Source organism: Aquarana catesbeiana, linkage group LG04 (genome assembly GCF_042186555.1).
Source record: "Aquarana catesbeiana isolate 2022-GZ linkage group LG04, ASM4218655v1, whole genome shotgun sequence".
NCBI classification, from domain to species: domain Eukaryota; kingdom Metazoa; phylum Chordata; class Amphibia; order Anura; family Ranidae; genus Aquarana; species Aquarana catesbeiana.
Genome location: NC_133327.1, coordinates 433,496,298 through 433,514,864, shown reverse-complemented (window position 1 = coordinate 433,514,864; position 18,567 = coordinate 433,496,298). Strand labels below are relative to the sequence as shown.

The following is an 18,567-nucleotide window of genomic DNA, read 5'->3' as shown; positions in this document are numbered from 1 at the left end:
AACTGAATACAGTGTATATATATGCAACACCTGGGATGCATATATATACACAATACACTGTAAGTGCAGCTAACTGACTGACTGTTCTGCCTAATCTATCTAACTCAAATCAAATGTCACTGTCTGTCTCTCTCTCAATGAACGCCGGAACACACACTACACAGGGCCGCCGTGCAGGCGGCCTTATATAGTGAGGGGCGTGTACTAAATCCCCTGAGCCATAATTGGCCAAAGCCTCCTTGGCTTTGGCCAATTACGGCTCTCTGTTCAGGCGGCACTGTGATTGGCCAAGCATGCGGGTCATAGTGCATGCTTGGCCAATCATCAGCCAGCAATGCACTGTGATGCCGCAGTGAATTATGGGCCGTGACGCGCCACACGAATTTGGCGCGAACGGCCCATATCGTTCGCAATTTGACGAACGATCGAACAGCCGATGTTCGAGTCGAACATGGGTTCGACTCGAACACGAAGCTCATCCCTAGTCCCAAGTGACATACCATACTAGTACTGCATGCCATGGTTTTTTTCAGCACACATCATGACAGTAGTGTGACATGACCTCATACAAAACAAGGCTTTTTGTCTTGTTTTGAGTTGGGGTTGTGTTGGACAGGGGTGCCCAGAGCAATCCCAGCGTACTTGGTGTGAAAGAGCTCTTATATCTTATATAAGTGGATGTAAACCCAATGTCATCCTTTCTAAACTACTGCCATAGGGGTTATCTATAAGGATATACATGCCTCCTGCATGTATCTTCACCTGTCAAATGTCTCCCCTCTGTCTGTTATGAGACCCAAAAAACTGCATATTCTGTGGGTGGGTCTGTTGTCTGGAGCTCAGTGGGTGGAGTCGTGATGTCAGTAGACTCCCCGTCCACCTCTACACTCCCCTTGTCAATATGCATTTTCTCCTGTGTATTTCTTACACTGAACTTCTGCTATGATCTCTAACATCCAGTGAAAAGACAGGAAAGTAACCACATGACTTCAGCATGCCAAATCATGCTGAGGTGTGAAACAGCCAATCCTTGCAGAGCTGCTGAAGAAAGGAGTGGGAGGGAATTAAAAAATAATGCATGTCTTAGTCTAGTGTACGAGATGTAAATCACCTGTCACTCACAGCAAGGGGGAGGATTTGACAAAGTTTTTCTCAGTTTGTCAAGTTTTATCCCACTGAACAATAAAAGAGGATTGCTCAGAGCTGGATTAACTCTTTGTGGCAAGACTGGGCTCAAATGATAGGAAATATTATACTCTACATTATGACAAAAAAAAAAAAAAATATATATATATATATATATATATTTCGGGTTTACATCCACTTTAAGATTCTTTATATCTGCCTGTAGCTCAACTTGAATTGATTTCACTGGTAGCGCCACATGCACACTGAATGTTTAGTCTCTGTGCGTCCAACCCCGATGTTTTCGTGTATCTGGGAGGCACAGGTGCTGCGTCCGGCCCTGCCAAAGCCTCAGACGGGCTGAAATACACCAGTACTCATGTTTAAGGAAATACAAGTTAAGAGAAGTATGCTTGGAATGCAGAATACCTGTGAACCAGACATACCTCCTCAAAGGCTCATTTACACCACAATCCCTGTGTTCATTGTGCAGTTTCGCATGTGCGTTTACATGCATTTGTAGTAGCTCTTGTGCTCTTGTGCTGTTTTTAGCCATTCTTGCTGTACTGAGTTACAGTACATTTATGTGAAAAAAAAAAAAAAACGCAGTATACTGTACTTTTCTTTACATGCACATGAAAGCACAGCATTAGTGTAAACCAACCTCGTTGAAATGCATTCATATTTCATTCTTGCATATGCATTCATATGGCGTTTAAAAATGTGTTCAACTGCATCTAGTGTAAGGGCCAGTTCACACCTGAATTGCACAGGAATAAGTTCCTGTACGATCCAGAGCGGTGCGATTTTCAGCCCATTCGTTCATGCTCTACTTTTCAAAAACGCAGTGCACTGGAGTGCATGCGCTCCGGTGCAGGCAAACACACTACGTAACACAAGTTTTCTGCCCCGTGTTCCCGTTTCAACTAGCCCTTAAAGAGGTTCTTCAGCCCCCCCCCCCCCAGATAAAATTGGAAGTCAGCAGCTACAGTATTTGTGCAAGGATCCAGCACTGTCCTCACCTGGGCCAGTTCTTTGCCGGTCTTGGGGTCCCCGGCTCTGTCATGCTAACTATGGGAAGCTGGCTGTGACTTCTTGCAGCTTCTCACTGCACATGTTTAACTGGCCCTGCAGCCTTCTAGGACCTGTTTTCCAAGAGGCTGCAGGCAGAGGATGGGGGGGTTCTCCTAGGCGACATGGGGCAGAAGTGGGTACAGGTATCTATCAAAACCAGGTACCGACTCCCTCCCCCCCACTTAGTACTAGGGTTGCACCGATATCGGTATCAGTGCCGATACTAAGCATTTGCACAAGTAGTCGTACTCGTGCAAATGCTCCGATACCTGAAACTTGAACCTTTGTGGTGCAATTTGAACCCATACAAAATGAATAGGCACAAATCGTTCTGCAAAGAATTGCATGTGATTTGAGTGCGGTGTGATTCTTGTCCAAATTACATGCAGTTTCCCCCACTGCTCCTGTGTGGACCCAGGCTTGTCATAGTGACTTAGCCTGGAGCGGTGCAGGAAACTGCATGTGATCGCACCGCATTCCTGTTCAAATATCATGCGATTCTTTGTAATTCGATTTGAGCCCATTCATTTTGCATGGGCTCAAATCGTACTGCAAAGGTATCAGTAATCACTATTGACGAGTACTCGGCGATAAAAAGACGGTATCGGTGTCTAGTCCTGACCAGCCACAGCGTATTATAGCCTGCCACAGACTTTGATAAATGAAAAATGATAGAACTTCTATTAAAAACAAAGACAATCTATATCCAACCTCTTGGAGCCGACTACACGCAAATATGCAGCCTCTTGGTGGGTGGGCCTTGGTGCAGAGCAGCCATACATTTGCATGATTAGTGCATTACAGCTGTGCCAAGAGCATGTGCCCTGTGCACTCCCGACACAGTTACCGGCGGCTAACGGGAAGCAGCGATCGGGAGCTTTCCAATCACGTGACCGCCGTGACAGCCAATCATGTTGGCCACATGATCATAAACCTGTCCCACCTCCCAGCATCCTAAACCCCTTAGGGCTTGTTCACACTTGACTACATTTCTAACGCTTAACAAATGCTCCTATAGTGTTAGTGTGGGCTTTGCAGTAATGAGCTTTAGTATGGTCATTAGGCTGGCATCAGTGAGCTTTAATATGAGCATTAGACTGGCATCAGTGAGCTTTAGTATGAGCATTAGACTGGCATCAGTGAGCTTTAGTATGAGCATTAGACTGGCATCAGTGAGCTTTAGTATGAGTGTTAGACTGGCATCAGTGAACTTTAGTATGGGCATTAGACTGGCGTCGGTGAGCTTAAGTATGAGTGTTAGACTGGCATCAGTGAGCTTTAGTATGGGCATTAGACTGGCGTCGGTGAGCTTAAGTATGAGTGTTAGACTGGCATCAGTGAGCTTTAGTATGAGTGTTAGACTGGCATCAGTGAACTTTAGTATGGGCATTAGACTGGCGTCGGTGAGCTTAAGTATGAGTGTTAGACTGGCATCAGTGAGCTTTAGTATGAGCATTAGACTGGCGTCAGTGAGCTTTAGTATGGGCATTACACTGGCATCAGTGAGCTTTAGTATGGGCATTAGATTGGCGTCAGTGAGCTTTAGTATGAGCATTAGACTGGTGTCAGTGAGCTTTAGCATGTGCATTAGACTGGCGTCAGTGAGCTTTAGTATGGGCATTAGACTGGCTTCAGTGAGCTTTAGTCTGGGCATCAGACTGGTGTCAGTGAGCTTTAGTATGGGCATTAGACTGGCGTCAGTGAGCTTTAGTATGGGCATTAGACTGACGTCAGTGAGCTTTGGTATGGGCATTAGACTGGCATCAGTGAGCTTTAGTATGGGCGTTGGACTGGTGTTTTACAAGCATTAATGAAGCCTTAAAATGCTCCCCAGACGCCCTATGCGCAGTTTTGAAGTGTTTGACAAGCGTTAAGGTGTGTTAAAACTGCTCCACAAATGCCTATTTTTAAATGGGGAAAATTAACTCATTTTAACACCACGCAACTGCACTGAAACTGTCTGCCAGAGCATTTGCGAAGTGTTACCATAGACTTGACTGGGAGACGTGGAAAGGCTTCAAACACCTCTTTCCTCGACATGAGGCTTCAATTTTGAATCTAGCGCTTCATGTTTTGATAATGTGAACAGCACCGTGTGCTGTCTATTCTATCTTGTGCAAAGGGGGATTTTTTACCGTCCCTCAAATGCCTGCTGTTAATGCCAGTGTGAACTTAGCCTTAAAAGGGTTGTAAAGTCTCAAGGTTTTTCACCTTTATGCATTCTGTGCTGCATCTGCCCCCCAAAGCCACTCTTTCTTACTTGAACCCGTCCGTTCCAGCGACTAGCACAGCAGCTCCAGTTGATAGAAATCTATCCTCATTGGATAGATTGTCAATCAAATCCATTGACACTAGGGTTGCCACCTGTCCGGGATTCATCCGGACAGTTCGGGTTTGGAATCATGCATTCGGGTTTCAGACCACCTGCAACCCGGACACATTATTTAGACCAGACTATGGCTTCCCAGCAGGGTTGCTGGCTGCAGTTGTGTAAGACGAGAGTGTCTGTTAAATTCTCTCACACTGCACAAAGCCAGCATTAACAATTAACAATTACCCCCCCCCACACACACACACACACACACAGATGGGAGAGGAGAGAGGGCTTGATCTGCTCCTCTTCCTCCCACCCCTACCCCTCTTTATCTGCCCACACTCCAATCCCTGGCGCTGTGCCTCAGACAAGGAAAATGGGGGCTAGAAATATGAAGTCCAGCAGCCTCAGATACATCTGGATGAGAGGTGCTGACTGCCAAGGGGTGAGTGAGCTCACCATCCATCCCTGTCTTTGACTGAAGTCTCCCCCCTTCTCTCTCCTGCCTCTGAGTGGGTACACTAAGGTAAATCGGGGTTCTCAGAGCACCCCTTACATTGGAGTTCCCCTTTACACCAGAAGCCACAGTATTCCCTCTTACAACGTCCTCTCCGTATATGAGAGTTCTCACTGTTCCCCCCTTAGATCAGGGTTCCAAGAGCATCCCTTATGTTAGAGTCTCCATAATTCTCCCTTACATCAGAGTCTACAAAGCCCCCCCCCCTCCCCCTTTACAGTGTACGCTGTGAGTTCAGATGTAAAAGAGGAACTCTGTGGACGCTGATGTAAAGGGGGACTCTTGTGATTAGCTTCATTTGATTAGAAATGTTATTTAATTACAAAATATATGTATAGTTTATACTATAAAAAAAGATTGCTGTGTGCTGCTAAAGTGTTCGGGTTGGCAACCCTAATTGACATGGGAGCCAGGGGGCGGGACTGAGGTCAATGGACGCAGCAGCAGGACTCGGGAGAGCGCCCACTCGAGTGCCCCCATTGAATGTGGCTCTCCAAGGGGGCACTTGATGAAGAGGAGGAGCCAGGAGCACTACTGGGGCACCCCAGAAGAAAAGGATCGGGCTGCTCTGTGCAAAACCCTTGCACAGAGGAGGTAAGTATCACGTTTGTTAATTTAAAAAACAAAAAACAAAAAACGAACCTTTACAATCACTTTAAGCCTGGATTCACATTTGTGCGAACACAGACATTGCACTGCGGGGCCGATGTCTGTGCAATGCGAGTTTAGCCACACAGTTGTTTGGCTGAATTTGCACAAAAAAGTTGCATGGACCCACCCCCCACCCCCCCCCCTGCACTGAAATCGGATCACATGGGTGTTCTCACCTACGCGATTTGATTCCTGTGCGAGTTCAGAGTTCGCACTGAGGTCTGTGAACAGATCTGGGGGTGTCATTAACATTGTATTGACACCCACAGCGGTTTGCAGAGGGCAGTGTGAACTGCCTGCAGGAGAGATGCGATCCAAGAACCGGCGCTGGAATCCCGAATTGCACAAGCACGAACCGGGCTAAAGGGTCGGGAAGGCGCCGGCTCCAAGGGGTTAAACAGTATAAATATACTAAGAGCCCTTTTACACTGGGGTAGGCATGCGTCGGCGGTAAAGCGGCGCTATTTTTAGTGCCACTTTACCATCGTTTTAGCGGCGCTATTGGCTGTAGCGCCTGTAAAGCACCTCAGTGTGAAAGGGATCTTTGGAAATCCTGAAAATACACATAACAAGTCATTTGCCCGGTCCCTGATATTTAGGGCAGTTGTAAAAGTCACTGATTTTTTTTTACAGTCAGTAAATATACTGATGGTTGGCAACTGTGATCTACAGCCCAAACTTTCTTTTGTTTTTTAAGTTTTGCATATAGTTTTCTAGTATAAAAGGCTGGAAAGCAGTGCTATAGATTATATATGTATATATATGTGTGTGTGGTGACATGTGCTGGTGCTGTACACCTCGCAGGCTGTGGGAGTGGAGGGAGAGGCAGGTAATGGGTGACACAACAGGTCCCAGCTGAGGGAGTGGCAGGACTGAGGGAGGGACCAGCTGGACTAAGTTGGCAAGTCAGCCATATTGCAGCCAGAGGGGAGTAAAGGAGCACCGGGGCAGAGAAGAGCAGGGCACCTCGGGCACTGACTGCCATCTACAGCGGTGAGTGGTGTGTGTGTGTGTGAGGTGTGGTGCCCCATCCTCCATACTGCCTGTCTATGACAGTAATCCTGAGGAGGACGTGTACTTGTATGTGTGTGTAACAGGTGTGAGCGGGATTAGTGCCCCTGCTAGGAGAGGGCACACTGTCTGAGATTGGAGGAGACACAGAGCAGGCTGTATGGGAACGTGTATAGAAGGGGCACAGGGCAGACAATGGAGGTTTGTGGATGGCAGTGTTGTGTGTAGATGGATGGGGTGTGCCTGTGTTCAGGTGTCTTGTGTAATATAGGACACACAGAGCTGCCTGTGAAGAGGACTCAGAAATCCCAGCACAAACAGCTCTTCACATGTATTGAGGGAAGAGAAAGTGGCAGAACTAGTTAGAGGAAGGCAGACAGGTAGAGAGGTGGGACCCAGTTCAGGGTCACCATACCCTACAAAGGTTCAGTGCCTCTCCATGAGCGCAGGTTAGGGTCATTCACCTGTCCATACACCCAGGAGAATCGCCCACCCATGGACGCATCACTTTTACACTTTATTCACACTCTTATTACAAAAAAACAAAAAAAAGGACATTTACAGGCGTATTTTTACAGATCGGAACGCAGCTGACTTTCACGTAAATGTGGACTGCGTTCAGATCTGTAACACGAAATCTAAAAATCTGAGGACACACGTGTTACATGTATGAGAGATGCAGGTACCGAGAAAAAGGACAATTTTCTGCAAGTATTTACTAATCATGTGCTAGAAAACTAAACGTGTAATGAATGAGATGGGTGAAACGTTTACAGTCGTGTGAATGTAGCCATACACAGCCATTTATTAGTGTCTCCGGTTTGTAGGAACTCCCATTTACAGTTGCACATCTTTTCTGTTACCAGTCCAGGCTGCTGTCTATTTATGGGATCTGAGTTTTAGCTGTTGATCAGTTGTACATTATGTGTAGTATTTTATCAGTATTGTGTTAAGCAGCCCATACATGATTCTGTTTTTTGTTTGTTTGAATGAAATAAAAAAAAAAAGAGGACTCAATTCCACCATAACTGCATTCAATTTGGATGGTGGAATCCTCCCTGCTGTGTTATTGTATTCTGACAGTGGGGAGACTTCCCTGCCATCAGAATACACTGATCAGCTATAGCCGGGGGGCACCAATCAAGCGGCAAAAATGTGACAGGTTGTCAGATCTAACTATGTAGATTAAAGTCAATCAGTAGATTGTAGACAATAGTACAACCAGCCTTGCCTATACATGGACCAAAATTCATCCAGTCCCCGTTGAACCAGCCAAATTTTAATTCATGTATGGCTGACTTTAGCAATCAATATAGAACCTAGGGCAGTGGTCTCCAAACTACAGCCTGCGGGCCAGATGCAGCCCTTTGCTTGACTTTATCTGGCCCTTGGGACACACAACAATGGAGTATTATTCCTCCCACTGACACCAATGATGGAGCATACATTCTTCCTCTGACACCAAAGATGGGGCATTATTCCTCCCACTGACACCAACAGTGGGGCATTATTCCTCCCACTGACACCACCGTTGGGGCATTAATCCTCCCACTGACACCACCGTTGGGGCATTATTCCTCCCACTAACACCACCGATGGGGCATTATTCCTCCCACTGACACCACCGATGGGGCATTATTCCTCCCACTGACACCACCGATGGGGCATTATTCCTCCCACTGACACCACCGATGGGGCACTATTCCTCCCACTGATACCAATGATGGGGCATGATTCCTCCCACTGACACCACCGATGGGGCATTATTGCTCCCACTGACACCACCGATGGGACATTATTCCTCCCACTGACACCACCGATGGGGCACTATTCCTCCCACTGATACCAATGATGGGGCATGATTCCTCCCACTGACACCTCTGATGGGGCACTATTCCTCCCACTGATACCACCGATGGGGCATTATTCCTCCCACTGACACCACCGATGGGGCATTATTCCGCCCACTGACACCAACGATGGGGCACTATTCCTCCCACTGATATCAGCGGTGGGGCACTATTCTTCTCACTGATACCAACGATGGGGCACTATTCCTCCCGCTAAAACCAACAGTGGGGCACTATTCCTCCCACTGACACCAACAATGGGGCACTATTCCTCCCACTAATACCAATGATTGGGATTTTTCCTCCTAACCACAGGGGTCCTATGTACTTTTTTTTTTTTTTTTTTTTACACCCACTGACCACCAAGCCTGAGACATTATCTACTCCCCCTAAAGTCTGAAGGGCAGTAAACTGGCCCTTTGTTTAGAAAGTTTGAAGACCCTTGCTCTAGGTCTAGGTGAAACAAAAATCCTCCCTTGCAGTGAGGCTGCCCCCTGTACCACAGGTGGCAATCACTTTTTTATGTCTAGGGTACCAGAAAAAAACAGTTTTAAAGGAGAGTTCACCTTTTCAAAAAAATTAAAAGCACATCTTTTTGCAGGTAAAAATTGTGCATTTATTATTTTTTTTTGTTATTGGAAGCCTGTAAAGCATTGAACCCACAATCGGCAGATTGTGGGTGCTATGCAGAGCTCTTGCAGAATCTCTGTGTAAGCTGTGTGCTCGTACCTCATACGGGCAGGCAGTTACACACTAACAGGAAGCATCAACGGACTATGTTCTACCGATCTACTTCTTTTCAACCAGCCTGTTGGAAAATTTCCGCTCAATCAGCGCTGCAGGCTATAGCCAACTTGTACTTGATGACCTCTGAGGGCATGTGACTCCTGAAGTATAGGGGAGAAAATACTGCAGGTGCCGGCTTTATATATATATATATATATATATATATATATATATATATATATATATTTATTCGGAACCGAACAAGATGGATGTCAGTTTTTTTGGTACTTGTGCCCAGTGGACACAGGTGGAAACCTGCTAGCTCTGAACAACTCCGTTGCACGTTTACATCAGGCTACATCCAAACCGTCACACTCTGGTCTGGTAAAAACGAAAGAGAACGCAGTCCTTCTCCATGCCTGGACAGACTCCGAGGTAGGTAGGTGTAAACAGACACAAGACCGTTTACATCCGCCTGTCCTTCGAACTTGTGATCAAGTCTGCCTGAAAAACTGACAGATAGACCTGATTGGGAGGTCCGTGTGAAAGGGGCATTACTGGCTGGAGGGGGCCTGAAGGAGGGGAGGATTTGCAGGGTTGCCGCATTGCAACAGTGTGAACCGTCCTTTAGTGATACCCTTTATTGGCTGGCTTAAAATAGATGTTAACTCATACAACCCCCCCCCCCCCCCCCCCCCCGCAACCTGAAAACCTTTTTTTCCCCCTTTAGACTTCACCTGCCCCCTGCCTCCATTTTTACATAGATGAGAATGATGTTTGCTCCGCTCCTGAAGTGTCCTGGGATATTCACATCACATATCCTAGGAGGCATCAGCTTCAACACAGCGGCTGGTGTGGGGTGGGCCTGGAATCTGGCTGGCAGCACATCATCAGGGGGCCATCTGCCTTAGCCTGGAAGAGACAGCTTGCCCCTGATGATGTCAGAGAGAAAGATGTTGGCACAGGACCAGGGGTGCAACAACATGTCAGGGGATCACAGTAGGACAACATTGGATTTTCTGGGTGTGTGAGTATGGTTTTTGAAGATAACTCAGCAGATAAAGAAAAATATTCGGAGGAGAACAAATTTTTTTTTCTACATGGAATCTTTTTGCATGCCTTACAATGGATCTTCCCCCTTTTTTAAGCCCAAGTTATCCCCATCACAATGCCAATCCATAGTGCATGAATAAATGGATATTTTCATTTGTTTTAATTATTATTTGAAAATACCTTTTTACAAATTTTTGTGGCACTTTAAGACCCAGCCGCCTAGGTGATTACATCATTGGGCTATCCTGAGGACTCCTGGGATACCAGCATCATCAATCCCGGTAGTCTTCGGGCATTCAGTCATCACCAAGCACGCCATGCAGTATCACTACTGCCCCTGCGTGAGACCGGGAGATGAATTCTAGGTAGGCGTAAATGTATAGAAGCGGGCTTCAGATGCCCATATCTGCAGTGGCTGATCACAGAATACCTAGAGGAGATACATGATGAAAGATTTTACAGGTATATACTATGTGAATGGTTATAGGAATATCCAAATTAAATGCTGCAGGAATCACAAGGATTCTTTTATTACAGTTGTGGATAGGAGACTGTAGCTCCTCTTAAAGCTGGCTGTACACAGAATGACTTTGTGGGTGGCCCTGTTGGAACCCGTCCTCCTGACATCCTTCAATGTAAAAACTGAAGGAATCAGAAAGTTGCATCAATCAGACGCAGCCCGTGTTCAGGTATTCTGACAGCTGCAGGTGCTGGATGTCAGAATACAATAGTGGGCTGTAGAGATTCCTCTGTCCACGTTGTGGCTAGTTATAGATCCCTTTATCAGGTTTTAAAAAGCCTGATGAAGGGATTCAAGGCAACTCTGAAGATTTCATTTAAGTTAGCCATTAAAGGTATCACGTAAACTCCAAACTTACTGTATAATATTGTACCAGGAACAGCAATTAAAAACCTATGATTTATAGTAAAGTAAATGGTTTACATTTTTGGTTAACACCTAATGGTCAGGTATTGTGCTAGCTGGTTGGTCCTCCTACCTGTCATCATATATGATGGTGTAGATTCCCCACATCAGCAGGAAATAAACTGGTGATGCCTATAGGCTTTGTGCCTGTCATAGCAATGTAACATATGCTAGTTAGTAAACAATGTTTCTCTTTTTGGTTTTGGTGAGCAAGAAGACCGTCACAAGTTTATACTGTACCTAATATACGTTTTAACGCAGAGACAGAAAAAGTTAACAACTGTCCAATAATATATAAAGATAGACATTAAAGAGTTTATTGAGTGACTTGTGCTCTATACAGAGTGCAGGTCTAGAGGGTTACATGCAGCAATATACCGAATATGTTTAGATTGAAGGGTGTGGTTTAAATGACCTTTTTAAGGTTGTAATTGGACTTTCTTCCGATGGGTGAGGTCTTTTTCTTCATTGCTACTTGAAACTGCTAGCTGGAGTTATGATTCACACATCTTACCCAAGAACGTAGGACGTTTCCCAAGCAGCTTGGCTCCATGTGCTATACTATGTGTTCATGTTAATACTTTTCTATTTCAGGATCTGCTTTAGTACCGAACCTGGAAATTACTTTGTTTTTTCTTTGGTGGGCAACTTCAGAAAGAACCAAACATGCCAAAACCGGTAAGAATTATTTTGTTATCCTAGTAGAGTTCAAAAGTAATCTAATGTACAAATCAATATATAAGGATTATCTGCAATCAGCTGTGGGGATAGGCACAAACATTACTGCAATCCTGAGAACAGAGATGTTTATTTACTATTGTATACTCAGATTTATTCAGATCGATCAGGAATTGGCTTTAAATGTTTTGTTGTATTATAGGTTGAAGATGTTTGATTGCCTTCTCTGGTTCTGTCCTGCAGACATTCCTTGATAGATGGGAATTAAGGATGAGCCCCAGCGTGTTCGCACACTCCATGTGCAGAGCCCGCCAGGAAGTCAGCACTGCGCTGCGTTAATCAAAGGCAGTGAGACATTGTCCCAATGCGCGGCTGCAGAGATCGGGAAATGTCTCTTTACCTGTGATTAGCGCAGCACCGTGCGGACTTCCCGGCGGGCTCTGCACGTGGGGTGTGCGAACACACCGGAGCTCATCCTTAATGGGCATTATAGTGGGAAGCAGTTATTTGATGTTATTGCATTGCTTAACTTCAATTCACATGTCGCTAGATCCATGTCTTAGGACAGTCATACGTGTTATTTTTGTCAATGAGTGAAGTATACATACACTGGACTATCTAATAAAGTGCAGATTGTTGCTGTTGCTGTTACGTTAAAGTGCAACTTCAGTCAAAATTCCTGCTTGATCACTTCAAGGTGTCCCCTTTTGCAGGTATAGCTATGTTAAACGATTAAAAATAAGCACTTATACTGTTTAAAATCCAGTAATATTCTGTCTCACCCTGCTCTGCACATGCTCAGTTGCTCTCTATTTTTCAGCACTGTGTTGAAAATTTAGAGGCCAATCTGCTGACAGCCTAAAGATTTACTGCTGCTCAGGTGCTTTGGGCTTCAGCAAAATGGTAGCCTCTGGCAGGAAAAAGCAGGAACAATGCTGGAGGCAATTTACAGCACATGCTAATTTTGGTTGCATAATTATTAAAGTGGTTGTAAACCCAACAATAAAAACCTGCAAGACAAATGTATTACTTACCTTAGATCGAAGCCCCCGCAGTGGTCCTTGTTCACCGCTCCAGCCGACGACATCGCTCCCGGAGTTGCTCCGGCACTGTGATTGGCTGGAGATGTGATGACCTCACTCCCGTGCATGCGCACAGGAGCTGCCAGTAACGGCACAGTCTAACTGAAGCAACGTACGTTCCATTGCTTTAGTTTGCTTTAGTGTGCATGTGCCGATGACGTACAGGGGATATCTCCTAAACCATTCAGATTTAGAAGATATCCAGGGTAGCTACAGGTAAGCCTTATTATAGGCTTACCTGAAGCAAAAAGTGTGTTGTAAGGGTATTTTTCTCAGTCCTCTGTAGATTTTATCATCTTTATATTACCGAGCAGAACTTTGCTGGGAAATTTGTGTTCGAAGTTGCCCTCCAATACTATTTCCTATCTGGTCTCTAGCTTCATTACTTTCTGAGTCACTGACACAGAACAGTTGTGCAGGTCAGGTAGTCAGAGTTATGTCATAACTCCTGATCTACAAGTCGATGTCTCACTAAGTGTTAATGTATAGGTATATCTAAAATTTTATTTGGTTTTGGATAGAGTAGGGAGGGTTGAACTCCGTCAGTTTAATTTTTGCTGTTTGCGTACCACTGGGGAAATTTTTCTTCACTTCCTGTCCCAGAGAACCAAGATAGAGGAAATCTCCCAAAGTGAGAGGAACTCCCCTTTAATGCTAGCCATATATTTCAGTTGAAATTGAAGCTGTGGCTGACCTTGTCAGAACTACCAGTCTGGACAAAAGTTGATTTAGAATTAGACTGAGCCAGGTGGAGAATTATCCGCAAAATAGTGACTGCAGCCTCTCAGATAAGGTCACTGTTCTGGTAGTCAGACAGCCACGGGAGCTGCGACTGTCTGAAGACAATTGCCAGCAGTGTACATTCCTCCACTCACGCTATTTAGCACGGGTTAAGGAATCTTTCCATTTTCCTAATTCGGTCCATAGACCTGAACAAGAGAAATCTACACAAAATCTACACATGTATGGCTAGCTATAGACGGTTTTCCCCAGAGCAGGTGTCCTCTTCAGATCTGGGTTTCTGCTCACTTTGTTTTGGTGACATCGGTACACATGGATCAGTGTATAAGCTGTATACCTGCTCAACTCCTGTCACACCATCTTCTCCAAAAGTGAAGCACTGGTGCAAGTTTGGATTCTGTATCTTTCCACATCAAGATATATAGTGGGCCCTGCACCTCTCACGTAGCTGAAACCCATGGGAGGACTGTTTAGTGTTTGTAAGCTGTTTGCCTATTTACAGCAAAATATTGGGACTTGGACACCAGTACTTATAGAGGGGTGAATCCCCCCAACACAGACAGAAATAAAAAAAAAACGTGACAGAGGGTCTAACCCTACCTCACACCATCCAGTGCTAAAAAAAGTTTTGCCAAGTGATACACTTTAAGGCCAGTCTCAGCTTGACAGACAGTCAGCTGGAATTTTTTAGAAGTAGAGCCTAGTAATGGAATCCTCTGTATTGTCTCAGTACCGCTTTCACATGTACCGAACAATAAAGATTGTGGTCTTAGCAGATAAAAGCTGATTTCTGAGTGACTGATATTGATTACCCCACTCCACTCTTCTTTGCAGTTATGTTACTGAATAACTCAGTTAGACTGAGGCAACAATCCTCTTTAGAATTGTGGATGTAACCAGTAAATGCTCTGGGTTAATTTTTACGTGACCTCACAAAACTCGGAGCAGTAAGCAGAAAAGCTGGGAGACTCTCATGCAGCCAAAGGACCCACTAAGTATTTATTACCAGCAATAGGTGAACAAAATGATCAGCTGAATGTCCCAGGAGTACCATAGTCCATTCATCAGATGCCTACACACCTAAAAACACCAGCCTGTCACTTACTTTTCCTTGTCTCCATGGTATGTGGAGCTCAATTTCCCAGGTTCAGAGTGTGTAACATGATATTTGTCCTCTACAGTCCGGTGTGCAATGATTTACAGAGGGAAGTGACTTTCCTCTCACATTGTAGTAGAACTTTTGTGGCACATTTTGTTACTTCCTGATTCTTTAGAATATATTACACTTACATATGGGGCTGTTATACATTCCATGTAGGCAGAAATATGGACACATACATGGACATATTAGGGTTCGTGCACACAGGGCTTTTATTGACATATTATATGCTTATATTATATGTAAATTCCCGGTGCTTTCCTGCATCTGGGAGCTGCACATTCAGCTGTATTCCAAGCTGCACATGGCTGTGTTGTAAACGTTGATGGTTCTTTGCACCTCCATTGATCTGCGAATGCATGTCCAATGTAGCCATAGTTCCGTATTCTGAAAATACATTTGATGCACAGGAAAATGCCAATGCACAAAAGCGCCAGGAAGTTATACTAGGCATAAATTATGCCCATAAAAGCTCCATGTGCATGAACCTTTAAAGCAGGGCTGTCCAACCTGCGACCCAAGATGGCTATGAGTACCTAAAAATGTTTTTTTTGGGGGGGACATTTTTGTAAAAATGTGTTAACGCTTAGCAAACACATGTGGGCGAAAACATTTTTTTACAGTATCTTTTTAATGGACTTTTATAGGTTTTATCTTTCTAAAGAAAAATCTCCCATTCTTCACAATCATGCCCTTTTCATGTCATCAGTTTTTGGCAGAACATATATTTGTGAGCAACCATTTTTAAGAATGAAACACACACAAAGGACAAAATTAGAACTAAAATATCTGATGAGCACTTTGAGAACTCATTGAGAATTGCTACTACATCCATCAAGCCAGATATCGATGGGTTCATTTATCAAAAACAGTGTCAAACATCATATTTTATATGTGACAATTCCTCTTCTTCCAACATGGCCTAGGAAGGTCAAAAGGCTGGACACCCCTGCCTTAAAGTATTAATAAAGTGGTTGTAAATTCAGAAGGTTTCTTAATGCATTCTTTGCATTAAGCTAAAAAGCCTTCTGTGTGCCTCAGCTCCCCTAATACTTACCTGAGCCTACCTCTATCCAGCAATGTTGCACGAGAGACTTGTCTGTCCGGGACTCTCCCTCCTGATTGGCTGAGACAGCAGTGAAGCACCATTGGCTTACGCTGCTGTCGACAAAGTCAGTGAGCCAATGAGGAGAGAGAGGGGGCAGGGCCAGGCCATGGCTCCGTGTCTGAATGAACACAAAGAGCTGTGGATCGGCTCGGGTGCCCCCATAGCAAGCTGCTTGCTTTTGGGGCACTTGGCAGGAGGGAGGGGACAGGAACACCAAAGAGGGACCCAAGAAGAGGAGGATTTGGGCAACTTTATACAAAAAAAAACCAGAGACTTTAATATCAATTTAAACCCGTTATAACAGCTAAACTCAATACTTACCTTGCATGCTGCCTCCTCTCCAAAAGACTTCCCCTTCACTTAGTTGAGCCAGTTCAAAAATGACCACCCCACATGGTCACATATTGCCACCCCTTCATGTGGGAGAGAGTCCAAGCTGACGCTATTACACTACATGCACAGGCAGTCAGGGACAACAGGGCAAACATATGCGTGCCCAGGGTAGCGCCTGGAATTATGGTACATATAGTCCCAAGGAGGGGGATTTATATGAAGTGGTTGCTCGCTCCCCAACTGTAAGTTTGGAGGAGTGGCACACAAGAACACAGAGATTGTCGTGGTAAAGATAACAAATTCAAAGTGTTTCAGGATTTTTATTTAAGTAAGCATTTATTGTCCTCTGTTTAACTGGTCCATAGAAATGTATTTATAATAAAAAATGTAAGGCTTTAGTACTAGAACTACTTAAAAATACTTTGCAATTTAATAACATAGTATTGTAATATCAAGTATGCAAATAATTTGATAAATAACACACTTTAGATAAAAATATACAAAGAGTGTATATTGGGTTTGAAATACAAAGGGAGTACTAAATGTTACCTTGTAAAAGTGAATTTTTGCTTAGTTTATTAAATAGTGTGAAGCTTTGACTTCTGGAAGATTTGAAAAAAAAAACAAAAACAGAATTTGCCTCATACATGATTAGATCATAGAAGCGGACACGGGTTCAGTTCAGTTTATTCATTAGGCTAAGTACACCTTTTCTATTCTTTTAGTAAAATATAGTTGTAATAAGTCAATTTTGCATGATGTAAATGACGGGGTAAGAGACACGCTCTAGGCGGAAGCACTAATTATTTGGGAAAAACCCTGCAGGCAGGTTGTGCACAAATCGATCGCTAGACCAACTGGTGTATAACCATGATGCCTATACATGGATCGAAATTCAGCTGGTTCCTTCTGAACCAAATTTGGATCCATGTATGGCCGGCTTTGGCTGTGGTGACAATCTGTGTTGCCTGAGGTCATTGTGAACAATTGTATTCTAAGTTTACTTTAGTGTATTTCTAGAACGCCTCCCTTTGTGAGTTTAGTAGAGGAAAGTGAGTATTTGGATATGCAAATAGAGTACAAAGAGAATAATTTACTGCAGTCAACATTAGTCTATTGACCTTGAAATTGTGCATGCCGAGATGTTTAAAGTAGGAAATAGGTGAAATGAGCAGAGAATTCTGCCCACACTTAATTGCATTAAAAAACTAGTTTGTGCCTAGCATAGTGGCAGGCCACTCCTTGAACATCCTGAAAAATATATATGTAACATTGTCGCATCTGTCACATTATTAATAAATGCCTTGAGGTTCAGTCCACCAATAAGTCATATTAGGTTATAGCTGGATTTTGATGGACAGAGTCAGTACAGTACCTGGCTTATTACCTGACTTGGATACTCCAACACCTAGATCAATTCTGACTGTTTTCCTGGAGATTTGGGTGTTCTCACTCATCTTTGCATGTTTTCAGACATCTCCTATTGCATTTCTTTAATTAAAAACTGAAAACACCTCATAATGGTCATAGCAGGTATGCAGACCAAGGAACTCAACATAAATATCAGTTTGGGATTGACTGACCCTTTAATTATGCAAAGGTCAATGCAGCAATATACATGTTGATGTCAGCTATAAGAAATTCTATATGGCAGTCTGTAATAGGATACTGTAGACATTTTATTAGGGTGTTTACATGTGTACATGCTTTTGAGGACATCACTCACATACAATCAATGCTGAGGTGTAACTCATTTTCCCAACAATAGGCTTAAACAGTGGCCTGAATGTTATCAGGGTTGAAAGCTCACACAATGCACCTGTCATCAAAAAAAAGAATTACGATTGTATGCTGACCAATGGGGAATTTGTTGTTTGTTCAAATAACTAAAGGCTTTTAGACAATGACACAATCCTGTAATTACATTCTAGTCACAAGACTAGAAAAAAAAAATCATGCTCTAGTGCTGCCTCTGAATCTTGTATAAATATACAAATGATATGCTAAATGTCAGTAAGACTCTGCTTATGTGCATGGAGAATGCATTTAGCACCTATAGACATATGTTTCTTCTGGGCTGATTAAAGAATGGTAAGGTACATAACATTACCCTTCATTCTTAGTATTTATATCTTATAGAATGATGTTTTGTGGAAAATATATACTGATACTGACAGTAAAGGGGATTTACTAAAATTGGTGCACAGAGAATCTGGTGCA

The 18,567-nt window shown here is 43.9% G+C and overlaps 1 protein-coding gene across 1 annotated transcript in view; it reads left to right on the top strand.

Annotated features, from left to right (window-relative positions):
- Positions 1 to 6,522: 6,522 nt before the first annotated feature.
- Positions 6,523 to 18,567, top strand: part of EZR (ezrin) — a 120,229-nt gene continuing 108,184 nt past the window's right edge. Inside the window, exons 1-2 of the mRNA XM_073627405.1 lie at positions 6,523 to 6,674; positions 11,841 to 11,924. Of these exons, the coding sequence (XP_073483506.1) occupies positions 11,913 to 11,924 (12 nt within the window). The 5' untranslated portion in view covers positions 6,523 to 6,674; positions 11,841 to 11,912. The remainder of the gene's footprint in view (positions 6,675 to 11,840; positions 11,925 to 18,567) is intronic.